We start from the raw sequence: 16,799 nt of genomic DNA on the forward strand, positions 1-16,799 counted from the left end.
TAGATTCAGCTCTCTGTATATCAGCCTTCTAGTCTACGGCATTTCGTTATTCATCCAGGTATTTTGTTTTAGATACTGTGAGGTTTTCTGTCTCTTCACCCTTTTGGGGTAGTAAGTTCAAGGAGCCCACCACTCATTGAGTGAAATAATTTGTTCTCGGCTCCCTCCTCTATAATCCTGCTCCCTACTTGTGGAGCTTCTTTCTCTTTACCCAGTCAAGGCCTCTCAGAATGTCATACACTTTATTTAATTCTCTCCTCAGTCTCCTTTGTTCCACAGAAGTTGAACCTAACAGTGACACTGTTTTTAACATCCCTTCTATTACCAAAAAAATACAGACAATCTAAAAGCAAAATGAATTTGTATTTTTACACTTTTAATGGTGGTCTCATGTTTTTTTTAAAATGACAACTTATTTTTACACAGTAAAATATCAAGGATTTTGTCAGGGTTTTGTGGCTAAGGTTATGAATATACAAACCTTACTAACCCATCACAAAAGTGTAACGTCAAAGAGATTTTGGTAATTATTAGATAAATGATTTCCTTTATGAGGATTGGTCGGCAGTCTGCCTGTATCTTCAGTTCCCCAGCATCTCAAAGCTGAGCAGGAATGGTTGACAGTACTTAATTCTGAGTAAACTGCAATGTCAATGTGACTTGTAGAACTGAAAGAAAATACTAGAAACATGCAGCTTGTCTGAATTAGGAGGAGAAAGGCAGTTGAAAGTTCATCAGACATCCGTTTCTAGCATTTTGATTTCTTTTTCATTATTCTTATAACTATGATAACCTGGGGTATATATTTTAAAAAAAAACCTAAGCAGATGCCTAGAAAAGTGGGCACACTGACTTGGTTATTTTGTACTGCTTTTCATAGTTTCCAACAATTTGAGCAAAGGGATACAAGAAGAAAAGCAACGTTTAGAAATGGATTTCCATTCATTTCTTTTTGTCAATATTCAACCAATAGAAGAACACATTTTGACCTTGTTTAACTCATCTTTGGTATGTTACATTCATATATCCTCTTTTTTGCAATTTATAAAAGTTACTTCAAAACACCAAATTTTGATGAAGCACTTTCCAATTGTCAGTATCAAGTTAGAAAGGCAAAGGCACGTTCCTGTGTATTTCCTGAAAATCACTGTCCAGCCTCCTTGAGGTTGTTTTGCTCCCCCACACCCACAAGCTTTTGTAACATTCTGCAAGATATGAAAATTCACCATTCTATTTAAACAAATGAAATAACAGGATTTTATCCCTGAGGCCCCAGACCAGATTTGCTGCTAGAAAATAGATCTATATATCTGTTAAATAAGAAATTCTTTGAATCAATGTTGATGAATCAGTGGATATGGGCAACAATGTGGTCTTCAGTTGTCAAACACGTTAGCTTGAACATTGTGAGAAGTTCTTCCAAATGTTCAGTGAAATGAATATTCTTTACACCAGCTATTGTTTGGGAGATGCACCCAGAGCTGAGGACAAATATAGTTCCAGTCTTGCACAGCTGTTGAGTACCGAAAGCACCATTGTCTTCTGAATCATTACCATATCAACAACTGCTGATCTAGATAGCATATTAGTAATAGCGATTCAAGCTTCTAGTGGCAGGAATATCTGGCTGACCGTTCATCCAGATCTCCCTAATTATCCGCTCTCTTTCTTCCAACCTCTGAGCCCGTTCCAGTTCCTCTGCTGAGGTAAAAACATTCATGTTTAAAGTTCTCTCAAAGCGGCGGTGCCGCCTGGCTGACAGATCAGAGGTAGTGTCAGAGTTATCATCCTCACTGTCATCATCATCATTACTGCCCTCCTCATCTGTACTCTTAACCACAGATTTCTTCAAGTCTGTCTGACAGGATATCCGCACTACCAGAGCGCACAGTGTTAGTAGCAGTCCAATGCACACGCCAGACAGGAAATATAAAGCAGTTTTCTCGGGATTCTCTGTAAAGGAAAGAGAAATAATGTTATATTTTTTGATTAAGGTAAACAGCAAGACACTGCTCAATGTATTTCTCAGCTGGTAACCACAGTAATTAAATTTAATCTGTCAGGAAGGCAGGATAGTGAAGCCTACCATACGTCAACAGTACACTGTTCAAACTATTAATGGATCTACTTGACTCTTGGAATGCTCCCTGCTTTCTGTCTCTATTAACTCTACCTTTTCCCACCAATGTTCAGCTATACTGTGATCTCAGTATTTTTCCAACATTTCCTTCCTCTGCATGACCAGTGATGCATAGTAACTGTATCCAAAATAGCAGCTAAAATATGTTTATGCAAGAGATTTCTTTTATTTCCAGCTAAATGCTAACAGTGTAAATAAGATCATGTTCACTTCAACGGCACACTGCATCCCTCCCATGCTGATGCGAGTCAAGGGCCCAGGAATTCCCATTACTTTCAATGGCATAATATAAATTCCAGTACCTAATACAAAAAAGTAATAACTTCTTAATGGTTCAAAAGTCACACTATCCTTCTTAACTGTGAACTGCAATTGGCGCCAACCTTTGTATGTTTGCCAAGAGCTTGTGTGCCCTTCATGTTGTTGGTCAGATAAAACTTTTACTTATTCTGCCATTCACTGAAGCTCATGCTGTCACTCTTGTTGACAAATTTATTGACCCACTGTTGTTTTGAGTACTTTCAAATTTTCCTTTCATTTAAATCAATGGTAACCTAAGTGATAGGATAGGCTTCCACAGATAAGCTTAAGTTTCATTATTTATAGTAGTTAATATTTAACACACACAAAAATTCATCAATCAAAATGAAATTCACCTTTTGTAGCTAACCATCTTGCCATGCTGCCTTGTTAATATTTAACTGCCTTAAACTAAATTTATTCTATGGCCTGTAGCCCACTGTGATCTTTAAGAATCAGAGAATGCTGAAATTTATGGTCAGGAAATATTAATTAACAAAAATCTCTCCACAGTAAGTTTATATTTAAGGAACTTCAATGTATTTAAAGTATGTATGATATTTTCTTCTGAGCAATTTAATCCCCAAATTTGCTTTATTAGTAAGACCAACATCTATATTAAAAGTTCAAATGTGTTCCAGGCAAATCTTGTGGAGTACATGCTTAACCCCACGCTTACTTAGACAAGCTATCCCTCTGGTTTCCAATAGCTTTGCTGGGATTTATTCACCACCATGTGAAAATTAATTCATTCAACTGGTTGATAGGGGTGAAGTTAATCACCAGTGAGAGCATGCAATGCTGCTTCTTCACTATGGTTAACTGTATTTGTGTTTGCTTGCCTTAATAACTCTAAAGTACAGGATTTCAAGTTGAATTTTTTTTCGTCAGAGTTATCTACATTCTTGTTGAATTCAGTTAAAACAAACATTTTTGGGTTTATTTTTAATGGATGAAGGTTAACAATATTTTTGTTTGACCAAAGAAATCAAAACAAACATTAAGTTTACCCTTATCAAACTGCATTCAGGATATGTCTGTTCCATCAACAAAATTGGTCATGGTTCAACTTTTCTAAATGGATGGTAAGATATCAGGCAGGTATCCCAACAAAGAAAATTCAGTAGTTATGACACATGCTTCAAATCCGAGGGTGGTTTTCTTTCGCAAAGAGAGTAAGTGCACTGTTAAACATCCACCAAGAAATACTTGGATGTAATCAGTTTACAGAATATCAAAGGCAACAATTGCAATAAAAAAAAGGAAGTTCAATCATTTAGTTAAATATTGTTTGAATATGGATGGGCCTTTACTTAGTAAGCAACATTTTTTTTGGATTAAATACACAACAGTCCTGTTATAAACTGCTCTCAACAACAGGCTTGTGTAAATTCAATTAAACCCCCCAGTCCTGCTGTCAGGTTCAGGCCTAATGCAGGTTTGTAAATGTGGCCTTTCATGGGATAGGGAGGGAAGGACTGATCACTGCACTTGGCACCAGCCTTACAAAGGAAAGGATCAGTGACAAACTCCTGTGGGCTATTGGTGCTCAACTTCACAGTGGGCAAGGGCTTTGATAGGATTCCAATGCACCAAGCACTTTGTCCATTTTCCTCAGCTGCCCTCTGTTATCTGTCCCAATGAAGCCCACTGCAACAGCATATGCATGTGAGTTCTTTGGTGGGTTTAAACTAGATTGGCAGGGGGGTGGGGATCCCAAGCATCAGGGAGGCAAATGAGAGGCTGGAAAGTGATGCAGAAGTCAGTGTCAGCAAATTGAATAGGCAATGACAGGCAGGAGAATGACCAGGAGCAAGGAAAGCCCATTGGATTAAATTGCATTTATTTCAATGCAAGAGGTCTGACAAGTAAGGTGGATGAACTTGGGGCTTGGATAGTTACATGGGACTGGGATATTATAACCATTACTGAAACACGGCTAAGGGAGGGACAGGACTGGCAGCTTAATGTTCTGGGATACAGGAAAGAGAGGAGGGGGAGTTGCATTTTTGATTAAGTGAAATGTCACAGCAGTAGTCAGAGAAAAGTTACTGAAGGATCATCCAGTGAAGCTTTATGGGCAGAGCTGAAAAATAATAAGGGGATGATCACATTGTTGGGATTGTACTAAAGGCCCCCAAATAGTCAATGGGAATTAGGAAAACAAATATACAGGGAGATTGTGCAGAGTTGAAAGAATAATAGGGTTGTCATAGGGGATTTTAACTTTCCTAACATAGACTGGGATTGCCTTGCTGTTAAGGGCTTAGATGGGGTGGAATTTGTTCAGTGAGTTCAGGAATGTTTCCTTGGGCAATATATATAGAGGGATGTACCTGGGCAGGGCAAGTAACTGAGGTGACAGTGGGGTAGCACTTTGGGACCAGTGAACATACATATACTATTAGTTTTAAAATAGTTATGGAAAGGGACAGAACTGGTCCACAGGTTCAAGTTCTAAATTGGGACAAGGTGAATTTTGACGGTAGGAGAAAGGAGCTTGCAGAGGTTGATTGGAATAGGTTGTTTGCAGGAAAAGGGACCACAGGCAAGTAGGAGGCTTCTAAGGTGAGATAGTGAGAGCTCAAGGTGTGCACGTTTCTGTTAGAGTGATGGCAAGGCTGGTGGGAGTAGGGAACCCTGGATGACAAGGGATATTGAGGCCCTGGCCAGGAACAAGGAGGCATAGGTCAGGTACAGGCAGCTGGGATCAAGTGAATCCCTGGAGGAGTATAAGGGATGCAGAAGTCTACTCAAGAAGAAAATCAGGAGGGCAAAAAGGGAGCAATGAGATAACATCAGCAGAGAAGATTAAGGAAAATCCAAAGAGATTTTTAAAGTATTTTCAGAGCCATGGGTGAGGTACCTGTAGACTGGAGAGTAGCAAACATTGTACCTTAATTTAAGAAGGGCAGCAAAGAAAAATCTGGGACCTATAGACCAGTAAGTCTAACACCTGTGGTAGGTAAGTTACTGGAGAGGGATTCTGAGGGATAAGATACACATACATCTGGAAAGACAGGAATTGATTAGGAGTAGTCGGCACGGCTTTGTGCATGGGAGATCATGTCTTACGAACTTGATAGTTTTTTTGATGAGTTGACCAAGAAAGTTGATAAGGGCAGGGCGGTAGATGTGGTTTATATGGACTTCATTAAGGCCTTTGATAAGGTTTGACATGGTAGGCTGTTCTGGAAGGTTAGGTTGCATGGAATCCAGGGAGAGCTGGCTAATTGGATACACAGTTGGCTTGATGGTAGAAGGTTGTTTCTCAGAATGGAGGCCTGTGACTAGTGGGGTGCTTCAGGGTTCGTGCTGGGCCCATTGTTGTCTGTTATCTAGAACAATGATTTGTATAAGAATGTATAAGATGTAGTAAGTTTGCAGATGACACTAAAATAAATGGTATAGTGGACAATGAAGGAGGTTATCAAAAAGGGGGATCTTGATCAGCTGAGTAAGTGGGCCAAGGAATGGCCAATGGAATTCAATTTGGATAAGTGCGAGGGTTTGTATTTTCAAAAGTCAAATCCAGGTAGGACTTTCACAGTGAATGGCAGGGCCCTGGGAGTGTTGTACAACAGGGACCATGGAGTCACAGGTAGGCAGGCTGGTGAAGGCTTTTGGCACACTGGCCTTAACTCAGGGTACTGAGTATAAAAGTTAGCAGGTCATTTCTGCGGTTGTACAGGATGCTGGTGAGGCCACACTTGGAGTATTGTGTTCAGTTTTGGTCGCCCTGCTCTAGAAAAAATGTTATTAAACTGGAAAGAGTGCAGAAAAGATTTATAAGGATGCTGCCAGGACTTGAGGGACTGAGTTTATAAGGAGAGGTTGGGCAGGCTAGAACTTTATTCCTTAGAGTGTGGGAGACTGAAAGGTGATCTTATAGAGATGTATAAAATCATGAGGGGCATAGATAGGTCTTTTTCCCCAGAGCTGGGGTATCAAGAACTAGAGGGCATAGGTTTAAGATGAGAGGGGAAAGATTTAAGAGTATCTTGGGGGACAATTTTTTTTTACTCAAAGGGTGGTGTGTATGTGGAATCAGCTGCCAGAGGAAGTGGTTGAGGCAGGTACAACAACAACTTTTAAAAGACAGTTGGACAGGTATATGGATTGGAAAGGTTTAGATGGTTATGGGCCAAACACTGGCAAATGGGACTAGCTTGGCTGGGCACCTTGGTTAGCAAGGACCATTTGGGCCGAAGGACCAGTTTCCATGCTGTATAACTCTTGGAAGTTGTCACCTTAGCATGCAGCTTGGACAGAGGGTAAGTATTCACTAATCTGCCACATGCAGACTTCCTAGCATTGTCATCCAGTATTCTGAAGAGTGAAAGAGATAGCACCTTGTAGATTCAGGTCATATTTCACCAATGCCTCCAGTGAGGTGCATGAAACCCCTACAGCATGCTTTCTCTCCCATAATTTGCTGTTCTTCGTATCCTTTATCAGATTTAACTACCAATGGTTGGTTATTTTTTAATTATTGTCACGCGTAATGAGGTACAGTGAAAAACTTTGTTTTGCATGCTATCCATACAGAACATTTGATCACGGCAGTACATTGAGGTAGTCAAAGGGAAAACAATAACAGAAAGCAGGACGTGTCATGTTATAGTTACAGAGTGCAGTGCAGGCAGACAAGGTGCAAGGTCATGATGTGGTAGATTACACAAGGTAGGTTACACCTGCTCCAGCCACTTGAGATGCTAACTAGATTTAAGCAATGGAAATTTGACAGAAGGTAAGCACTTGTGATATTGCCCCTGGTAACTGCTGCTGTGAATGAGTGGCCCAGTTGGCACTGGCTTGATACTACAATCATGGAGATGAGCAGGTAACAAAGTTGATAATGGCTCAATTCCATGTAAAAGGTGCAACTTATTCATTTATTGTGGTTACTGCACTTGTTTGAGGGCTGCCAAATTTACCCATCATCTAGTGATTAAATTTGGAATTTCAGCTATTTGTAGAAACATCAGATTGTGAGGTGATTTGACCTTTGTTTCTAATAACAAAAGGAATGGTAATCCCATTCCCAGTCTTAATCCCAACAGATATGAGGTTTGCATTTGACGATTTAAACTTTTTTTTGAAAACAAGGTTAACTGATTGGTATCTGAATCAAATGGTTCAGCTTTCTTTTGCCTTTTAATCAGGATGCCCCTGAAGGGTTTTACCACAGAAATGAGATTCCAGCCAACAAGTTGAAAAATAAAATGATCATCCGTCCTCTGAGTAAAGAATTTTCAAAGTTTAGTTCTGGCCTTCATCAATAGATATTCCCTGCATCCTTGAAGGAAGTTAATGGGCCTGGTTGTGAACAGCAATGAACTCAGGTTCTGCTGAGAACAATCAGCCAGCCGCAATACATGCACCAGTGTGTTCTAGACTTGCGTACCCGCATAATACAGCACCAAAGTACAGAATGTGCTGGAAGTCAGAGGGACTCACATGTGAACTTTGGTTCTACTCCATGCTGCATCCAAAGGATGTTGTTGGAGTTGCTGAGCCAGGGCAAGGGTAGATATCTTTGTATCTGGTTCCTCAGCTTCACTCCAGCTATGGCTGTCGCATATAGCGCAGCCCCAATCATTTGAATGGGATTGTCGAACTTCACAAAAATTTTATTCAAAATTCATGGTTTTAATTAATTTACAGATGTAATATTTATTTATTTGTTTCTAAATGAGAAAATTTAAACACTCTGAGAAAAGCAATGACAGTCAGATGGCTATCAGGGTGAAAATGAGGCACAGGCCCAGTTCAATGTGATTAGGCTTGTGTTTTGTTGATAGAATTACTTCTGCTAAATTGATTCCCTTTTTCCACATTTTATTTCATAATATCCATTTCTATTGTGCTAATAACTAATTAATGAACATTGATAAGCTGTTACAAACACAATATTCTGCTTAAAGGCAAAGAGATTCTTTAGATACAAACTTCATTGACAACTTCTGAGCTTCGTGAAATGGAACACCATTGCCATTCAACAGCTTTAATGGTGGGTGGCATCTCCATCTCTGGTCTTAAGCTTGCTATATTAAACATCTAACATTACAGCTAAGTTTTTGGAAAACAGTCATTATTCCTCCAAAGATTATTGACTCGGAGTCTAAGTATAATGTAAACATCATTCCCTTGCCATTGACTGCAACCTACCCCCATCCCACCTAAACCAAATCATTCACAACCTTATAAATGTTTCCTCATTGCATACCTTTCTAGCACAAAGAGCATCTACTTCCACCCCCACAACACTGCTCGCTTTAGTCCATCTGCAACTGTCTCACTCCTGTCTTGCAGATCTGAGGAGCACCTCAACAAAGATTTTAAGCATCCATGAGCCTCTCAAAAATTGCCTCCACTAAATCCCTTCATAAATCTAGTTAGATGTGCACTTTCCTAGTTCCTATTTGTGGTATACTTTCAGTTGCTCTTTATTACTAAAGATGCTATTCAAATGCAAGTCATTGTTGTTCTTTAGAGGGTCAATCTTCAGCCAATACTACTATAATTTTTCTTACAGTATGTGACAAAATGAAATTGTAAGTATTGGCCTACCTATGACATAGGAATAGGTTTCCAGAATGTTGCTTAATAATGCCATCTCAGTCCGAATGCCCCTTGTTTCCAGAAGTTGTTTATCACTCTCATCCACTGGGAAAGGTAGGGGTTTAGTGTCCATCGGGTAATTAAAGGCTGATCTTCCTTTCTTCTTTTCTTCTGCATTCAAAGTGTTGTTAAATTTCAAGGTCAGAAATTATTCAATACATGGTACACTGATCTTCAAATCCAATGAAACTCTAATTCACGTGAAGTCATGATTCTCTGACAATAACATTTCAAATGATTTAAAAACCTTTAGAACAGAAGTCAAGATTATACAGCTGCTGGTGTGTGAGAGGGTGCCAATCTACCACGTGATTCCACTGCATAATAGTAACTTTTCTTTGATTTTAGACCAAACACATTAGACCATTGTTCCTCAATTCTTCAGAAGTAAAAAGTGGAGACACTGAATTTTATTACCATCTTCAAAGGATCTTTTATTATACTTAGCTAGGATGAGATACAACTTCCTCTCACCTGTTGTAGATAAGTAATGTTAATAATTTAATTTACATTTGCTGAGCGTTGCCAATGCGCTTCTATTATAGAAAAACTGAGATGTTATCAGCTCCTACCCAGGCTTTGCCTCGAGCTGTTAAATTTTAATTCACTCCAATTAAGCTTATCTAGGAAACTTTTTTTTAAGTTGTCTTTCATTCAATTGTTTCAAAAGATCTGAATGGCCTTTTCTCCATTTCAGATGTACATAAGAGTAAATACAATTCTGCCCAATATCTGTGCCTGTTCCAATTTACTTCCATTGTAACTGTGGGAATCAGGAGTAGGATCACAAATTAGGCTTGGATATAAAGCACCAAAGTAAACCCAGTCATGGTGTATCTATGAGCCTGCACAGGGACAGCATGTAGGCTGGAGTGGGATAGAGAATTCCCAACACAGGCTGTGTCTTCCATAGTTGGGTCAATCTCAGTTATGATACTAAGCCAACTAATGATGAACGTCATAGGATGACAAAAGAGTGGTCTTCAAAATTGTTGTTAGAAATTTATGTATGACAGCTACTTGTAGATATAGAATAAATCTGCATAGAGATCTATAAAAACAAAATTTTAGAAATATTGAGCTGCTCAGGGAGCATCTGCAGAGAGAGAACAGTTAACATTTTAGGTGACGAGCCTTCACCAGAACAATTACAACAAAATGAACTTGTAAGGTAAACTGTTTTTCCCTCCATGCATGGTCCTTTGCTGGCTGAGTAGTTACAATATTTTCCATTTTTATTTCTCACTTCCATCATCTACAGTTTATCTAAAAATAATATTCTTCCTTTATTTAAGTAGAGTTCTATCCTGTAATTTCATCCAATAAAGGAATAGAGACACATCACGACAAAAAAAATTACAGGTCATATACATTTGTTATCAATGATTTAAAGAAATTGTGGCTTTGAAGAACTGAAAGAATGCTCCTGCCTTCTCACTGAAGGGCGTGGAGAAGAAAACAAATGAGTCAATTCTATTATAAGATGAATACGAGTTGTATATACTGTGTGGAGTTTTAGTTTGAAGAGGTATGACTAATGTGGATGAGTCATTTCCAGAGTTGAGGATAGGTCTGGATAATGAGTGTAGGTGGCTTTAATAGAAATAACCATACAACTGGAGATAAAGGCACATGGGAACCTTGAAGATAACATACATAACTTACAAATGGTATCACAGAGTAGATTAAAAGGGAACTTGATGGCAATCAGCAAAGCTTTTGCAGGAGATCATATGATGGTAACCTGTTCAGAGTTGTATGGTATTAAATAAAACCACTAAAAGGTTTGGTTGAGTTTTTTTTTAAATATATGGATTATATTCAAAACATGCATTCAAGAGATGTGTAATAATGGTAACAGGACTATTAGGTAGAGCTAAATTAGAGAATCACTACAATCATGAACCAAATTAGGATTTTGAAAGCAACAGATAATTTAAACTTCAGTAGCTTCCAAAAATAGACACATGCATAAATAAGAATGATGGTATTAGGTAAAAGGGAATTAACTCCTTATAATGGAAACCACCTCTGTAAGCTTACTAGACTGCACATAAGCTTTGTATTTTTCAGCCACTCAACTGTGCTGAGGGATTTTGATGCTCCTTTTGACTTTATTTCTCTGCTTCCCAAACTTCTGTAAACTTTGCTGTTTAAATTATAAATGTTAATATTAAATGTTATCTAGAAATGAGAACTGAATTTTTTCTGCTCCTCCTGCCAACTTATCTTTACTCCTCTAGCCCCCTGCCTCATCTGGAAACTGCACATGATTGGTACTCTCAAATGTGCTTAGTAGCATCTTAAATCTGTCTATTTCCAGGTTTTTATAATAACTTACTTCTTGTACTCATGTTTTCAGCCTCGCAATTGCACTAAGAATTTCCATCACGCATTCTTTTATCTGCATTTAAGTTTTTAAAAAGTATCATTTTGTTCTGTCTCTGAAACGGTAATTCCCAAGGGAAAAAATGTATTCTGAAAATTTGGCAGTGGAACAACAGGTCCTATGATAGTTTTCCCATATATACACATTTCCCAACAGAATCTTCATTTCTTGTTTTAAATGTACCCTGTCCTCTGTGCCCTCCATTGAATATTTAATCTGCTGATATTATGTCTTTTTTTTCTGTGAAATGTCTGCTGAGAAAAGGGAATGAAGCTTTCCCAGAGCAGTTACACAGCTAAGTGATGACTAGGAATGCATATGTAAGTTTTAAAGTCCAGCTAGTTATCTTGGAAAAAAATTATTAATTTGTATTCAGGGAATTCCCTTTCAATCTTTGTATAAATTCAGTTCACTAAAATTGATACATAAACTAGCTTTGGGGATTAAATTATAGGATAGAACTCTACTTAGATGAAAGAAGAACATTTTTTTATATAAACAAAATACTGCAGATGATGAGAATGGAAAATATTGTAAATACTCAGCAGGCCAGGGATCACGCATTGAGAAAAAAAGTTAACCTTAGAATTTGATAATATTTCATCATAATTATTCTGGTGAAGGTTATCCATCTGAAACATTAACTGTTCTCTCTCTGCAGATAATCCCTGAGTAGCCCAATATTTCCAGATTTTTCTGTTTTATGGATCTCTATTGCAGAGTTGCTCTACAGCTACAAGTTGTAAATAAATGTTAATTATCTAAAGATAGTTAGTCCTCCACTATGAGCATTTTATAAAATAATGCAAAATAACATACCTGGCAAAGATGTCTCTGTTATAAAAGGAAACTCATCTTGGGAAAAGACACCATCTCCTACAATGTTACGATCATAAGGCTTGTGGTCTGGTGGAAAATTGAGCTGCTGAATCCCTTTATAGTGAGTTGTCTTGGGGTTGGTTTCATCCAGCAATTTCTTAGGCACTGTAAAGCAAATTAAATAACATAATACTGACTCACAAAGATTTAGAAACTGTAAATTAAATCTAACTATCATTCTCCTTTTATATATCCTGGCATTTTCCAAAGCAAATTGAGGTCAAGTTTTACTAAATTATCACATGAGCAAGCTAACAAGTGATGTTACCCCAGAAGACTAGCTCATTAATGCCAGTTTCAAAAGAGATGCAATGTAATACTGATTTGATTTAACACTGATTAGACAGAAGGTATCAGACTGAAAATTATCACTGTCAATTATGGCAGATGAATGGTGAACATTTTAGTTTACCATCTGTACAAATGCTGTTTGAGGCAACTGAGTACCCATTGACTTCAAGCAGATAAATACCTCTGGGGGGGAAAAATGTATTATGTCAGTATCGTCAATTATCCACATGCCAGATTCCAGTCTCCACCCCTTTCCCCGACTATCCATTGGTGCCTGGCTCTGATACATTCTTCCGCTACCACCACACCTCGCACTCCACAAGTTGTGCGATGGCCTAATTTGGTTGCAGGCCAGATCTTATAGGAGAATTAAGTAGCACAGCTGATGCACCCTTTTGAGTGCACTAGAAATTCAAGGGTATAGTCTATAGAAATCTTCCATCAAGGCTCACACTTCAGGCCTAATGGATCATGTGTAGTTCTGCATTGCATCAGTTATACGGTAAATTTCTAATTGCTTTGTTTTAAAAATAAATAAAGGCAAACAAGCTAATATCCAGTGCTATCAGTCAGAGCTCCAAGCCATGAGTCTAGATTCTGAGAAGCAGCCCTGATAACTTAAAGTGGTCGGAAAGAAGGTGAAAATTAGACCCCATGACGCCCTTACCCTACCAACCCGACCATCAATTGTCACACCCTTACCTCTGGCTTCACCTGCAACTTTGCCCATAATCAACCCAGATTCACCGATGCTCAGATTTGGTTTTGCCAGAACTGAAATTGCCCATATAGTAATAGGTCTCAACTTTAAAATGAACATTAAGTAAGAAAATTGAAGGCAGGGTGCTAGATATTGTCTATATGGACTTTGGTAAGGCATTTGACAAGGTCTCGCATGGTAAGCTGGTCAAGAAGGCACATGGATTCCAAGACAAGCTGGCTAAATGAATGCAAAATTGGATTGGTGATAGGAGATGGAGGGTGGTTGTGATGGATGGTGCATTTATGTTTGGAAGTCTGCGACCAATGGTGTACCACATGGATTGGTGCTGGGACCCATGTTTGTAATGACTTGGATGTGAATGCAGGAGGAATGATTAGCAAGTCTGCGAACAACACACAAATGTGGTCGTGTTGTGGATAGCGAGGAATGTTATCGAAGGCTACGGCAGGAGATGGATCAAATGGAAAGTTGGGCAGAGAGTTGGAAGATCCAACAAGTGCAAGGTGATGCATATTGGGAAGTCAGATAGGGGTAAATGGTAGGGCCGTAAGGAATGTTGATGAACAGAGCAACCTTGGGATTCAAATCCATAGTTCTCTGAAAGTGGCAACACAGGTAGAAAGGGTGGTGAAGAAGGCATATGAAATACTTGTGTTCATAGTTTTGGGGCATAGAATATAAAATTTGGGATGTTTTGCTGCAATTTTACAAAACACTGGTTAGGCCACACTAAACCAATAGGAGGAAGTAAGTGGATGTGATGGAGAAAGTGAAGAGGAGATTCATAAGGATGTTACCTGAATTGGAAGACGTTAGTTATGGGGATAGATTGCTTAGGATGGGCTTGTTTTCCCTGAAGTGAAGCAAGCTGAAGGGTGACCTGATAGAGGCATGGATAGTGTAAGTAGGCAAGGCGCAGAGGGATATAGACCAAATGAGGGCAAATGGGATTAGTGTAGATGGGCAAAAAGGTCAGCATAGTGTGTTGGGCCGAAGGGTCCATTTCCATGTTGTACAACTCTAACACTATAATTCCATGACCCTTCAGCAACTTAATGTCAAAATCAGCATTTAAACACTATGTTCTCAATACAACCGCTACTCCTTTCATGAATACGAGGATGCAAAACATCTCATGCTTAAAAATGAATTCCAGTGGAGACTAACCCTGCACCCAACAACTAAGAATAAACAAAATATCAGAATGGTGATAGAATAGTCAGAATGGCTTTTCCTAATTTAAAACAAATTTCTAGGAAGATGAGGCAAGGTCAAAATTGAAATTGAGTTATTTCTAACCTTTCATTAATCTTTTTGAAAAGCAGGGAACTAACTCTTCACATCCTTCCAGGTGCTGTGGTTGTGTTCCTTTTATCTTAGTTGATCGAACTGATGATAAACAGATTCAATTGATAATAAATGTGCAATTGAATATTTATTCATCTCCTCGTGATCTCCAGGATTGAAAATCACAGACTGATGAAAAATAACTTTGTCATAAAGCATATCACAGATATACTTTATGGCCTAAATTTTGACTTTGTATTGCAGAACTAAATAAGAAAAAGCTTAAATTTGGATTTGACTTCAGATGATTATGAAGGATCAGAAGCCTTTGGGTCCTCTTTATTTTAAATCCATACATTCCTTTTCTAAAGAAATGGAAAAAAGTAATTTAGCTATAATCTTGTATGAATTCCATTTTAATAATCAAGCCTATTGGTGTATCTTGATTTGGATTGACATGAAGCCACTTACTATCAGAAAATGATTAGATTTTGACAGGAATAATGACCATGAATAAGATGATTAGATTTATTTTGGAGAGTTTCTTTGGAATTAATTTAATTGAAGTGTCTTTTCCCAGATGCTATTTATTTATTAAACCTCAATGAACAGTCCAGAATTTGGCTTTACTTTGATTTCGGTGAAATTTGATCAGAATACTTACACCACCCCATTTTGTAGTAAAGCTTCACTTTAGATGCCTCTATTATTACTAATAAAAATGCTGTAACGTTATAGACCACTGTAAACACCCATCATTCAAACAGAATTGTGATCATGATTTTGAAATCCAACAGCTTCATTGTGGAAGATTAACAGAGTTCAACCCTCATTTTAAAATGAATCCATACATCAAACAGTGTTCAGAGTTTGCTGGTGATCACATTAATCGGGCATTAGGCATCTTACTATTTAGGTTGGCTAAAGACAGTTGAGTGTGCTTGGTTCAGTTTTATAACTTTCTAGCTGCATGTTGAACAGCTGCCCTTTAAAGGATTGCTGGAGACAACTAATAGATAAGTAAATTTTTATCCCATTTCAATTTAGTTAATGAGGAGATTAGCGGTGCACCTTTCGTACCTTCAGCTGTATTGTGTGCTGCCAACACCCCCAGCACGTGGCCCTCTCTCAATCTACATGAAGGGTCCAGAATGATAATAACCAGCCCAAATTATTGTTAGGAAAGCAGCCAGCTGTCTCAGAAAGACCAAAATCAGATAAGCTTCCAGTTTCTGAGACAGCATTAACTATTTTTGGCCCAAACATAGGTCTAAACAAACTCCCACTGTTATTTAAACCGGAGATTCATCACATTCATGCAAACCTCAAAAAGATTTCCTATGCTTTATGCTCTATCACCCTCTTGTATTTTTTTTAGCAACAAGATGTCATCAGGACCAGTAAACTGGAGCCAGTAGTAGACTTAAATGCAAAAGATGAAATGAACAAATCAGGCACCAATGGTCAATTCATTTTCAGATTTTTCAACTTCTCTAAATTTCACACATGACCCTTGTATTTCCAAGAAGTCATATGCACAAACAGCATGACTGATGAGCCACTGCAATTTAGGGGTTGCCTTTGCTCCTTGCACAGGTGAGGGTATGAATTCATGTTGTCTGCATGCAGTGTGTGCACTGTATAGAAAGTCTTGCATGCTGTACTCTCCTGAAATTCAATTCTGGTGCTTGGTCGCCACCATGATGAAGTTCTAATCTTGCACATTAATTCCATATGTAGATTGTCATTTATGCATTTAATATTGTAATATAATGAAAGTTCAACCCTCATTTTAAAATGAACCAGCTCTATTTCAAATGTGTAAGCTTGGATTATATTTTGTGTCCAATGCTCTATGCTAGAAATAAAAACTCGGGCAGGATTTATATCAGATGGTCTACATGTTGCTTCAGAACATAAGAAAGAGGAGCAGGTATAGCCCCTTTCAGCCTCCTCAACCATTCAAATAAGAACATGGCTTACATATTACCTGAACTCCATGTTTTCACACTATTCATTTATCCCTTACTTCTCCTTGTCCTTAAATCTATAAATCTTGAATAAATCAAAACATCCACAGCTTTTGTAGTGGAGAAATTTCTTTTCATCTCACTCCTAAATAAACATGCTGTTTTTTCTCCAAGGATGAACTATGGTAGAACCTT

The 16,799-nt window shown here is 38.2% G+C and overlaps 1 protein-coding gene across 2 annotated transcripts in view; it reads right to left on the bottom strand.

Moving 5' to 3' along the window:
- Positions 1–391: 391 nt before the first annotated feature.
- The window catches only part of LOC127575132 (protein eva-1 homolog A-like), a 257,064-nt gene continuing 240,656 nt past the window's right edge, over positions 392–16,799 (bottom strand). For both annotated transcript variants that reach the window (XM_052024810.1, XM_052024811.1), the window contains 3 exons: positions 12,273–12,437; positions 9,014–9,175; positions 392–1,953 (listed from right to left, as the gene is read on the bottom strand). In XM_052024810.1, the coding sequence (XP_051880770.1) occupies positions 1,586–1,953; positions 9,014–9,175; positions 12,273–12,437 (695 nt within the window). In that variant the 3' untranslated portion in view covers positions 392–1,585. The remainder of the gene's footprint in view (positions 1,954–9,013; positions 9,176–12,272; positions 12,438–16,799) is intronic.

The sequence above is a fragment of the Pristis pectinata genome, chromosome 10 (assembly GCF_009764475.1).
Source record: "Pristis pectinata isolate sPriPec2 chromosome 10, sPriPec2.1.pri, whole genome shotgun sequence".
Lineage (NCBI taxonomy): Eukaryota > Metazoa > Chordata > Chondrichthyes > Rhinopristiformes > Pristidae > Pristis > Pristis pectinata.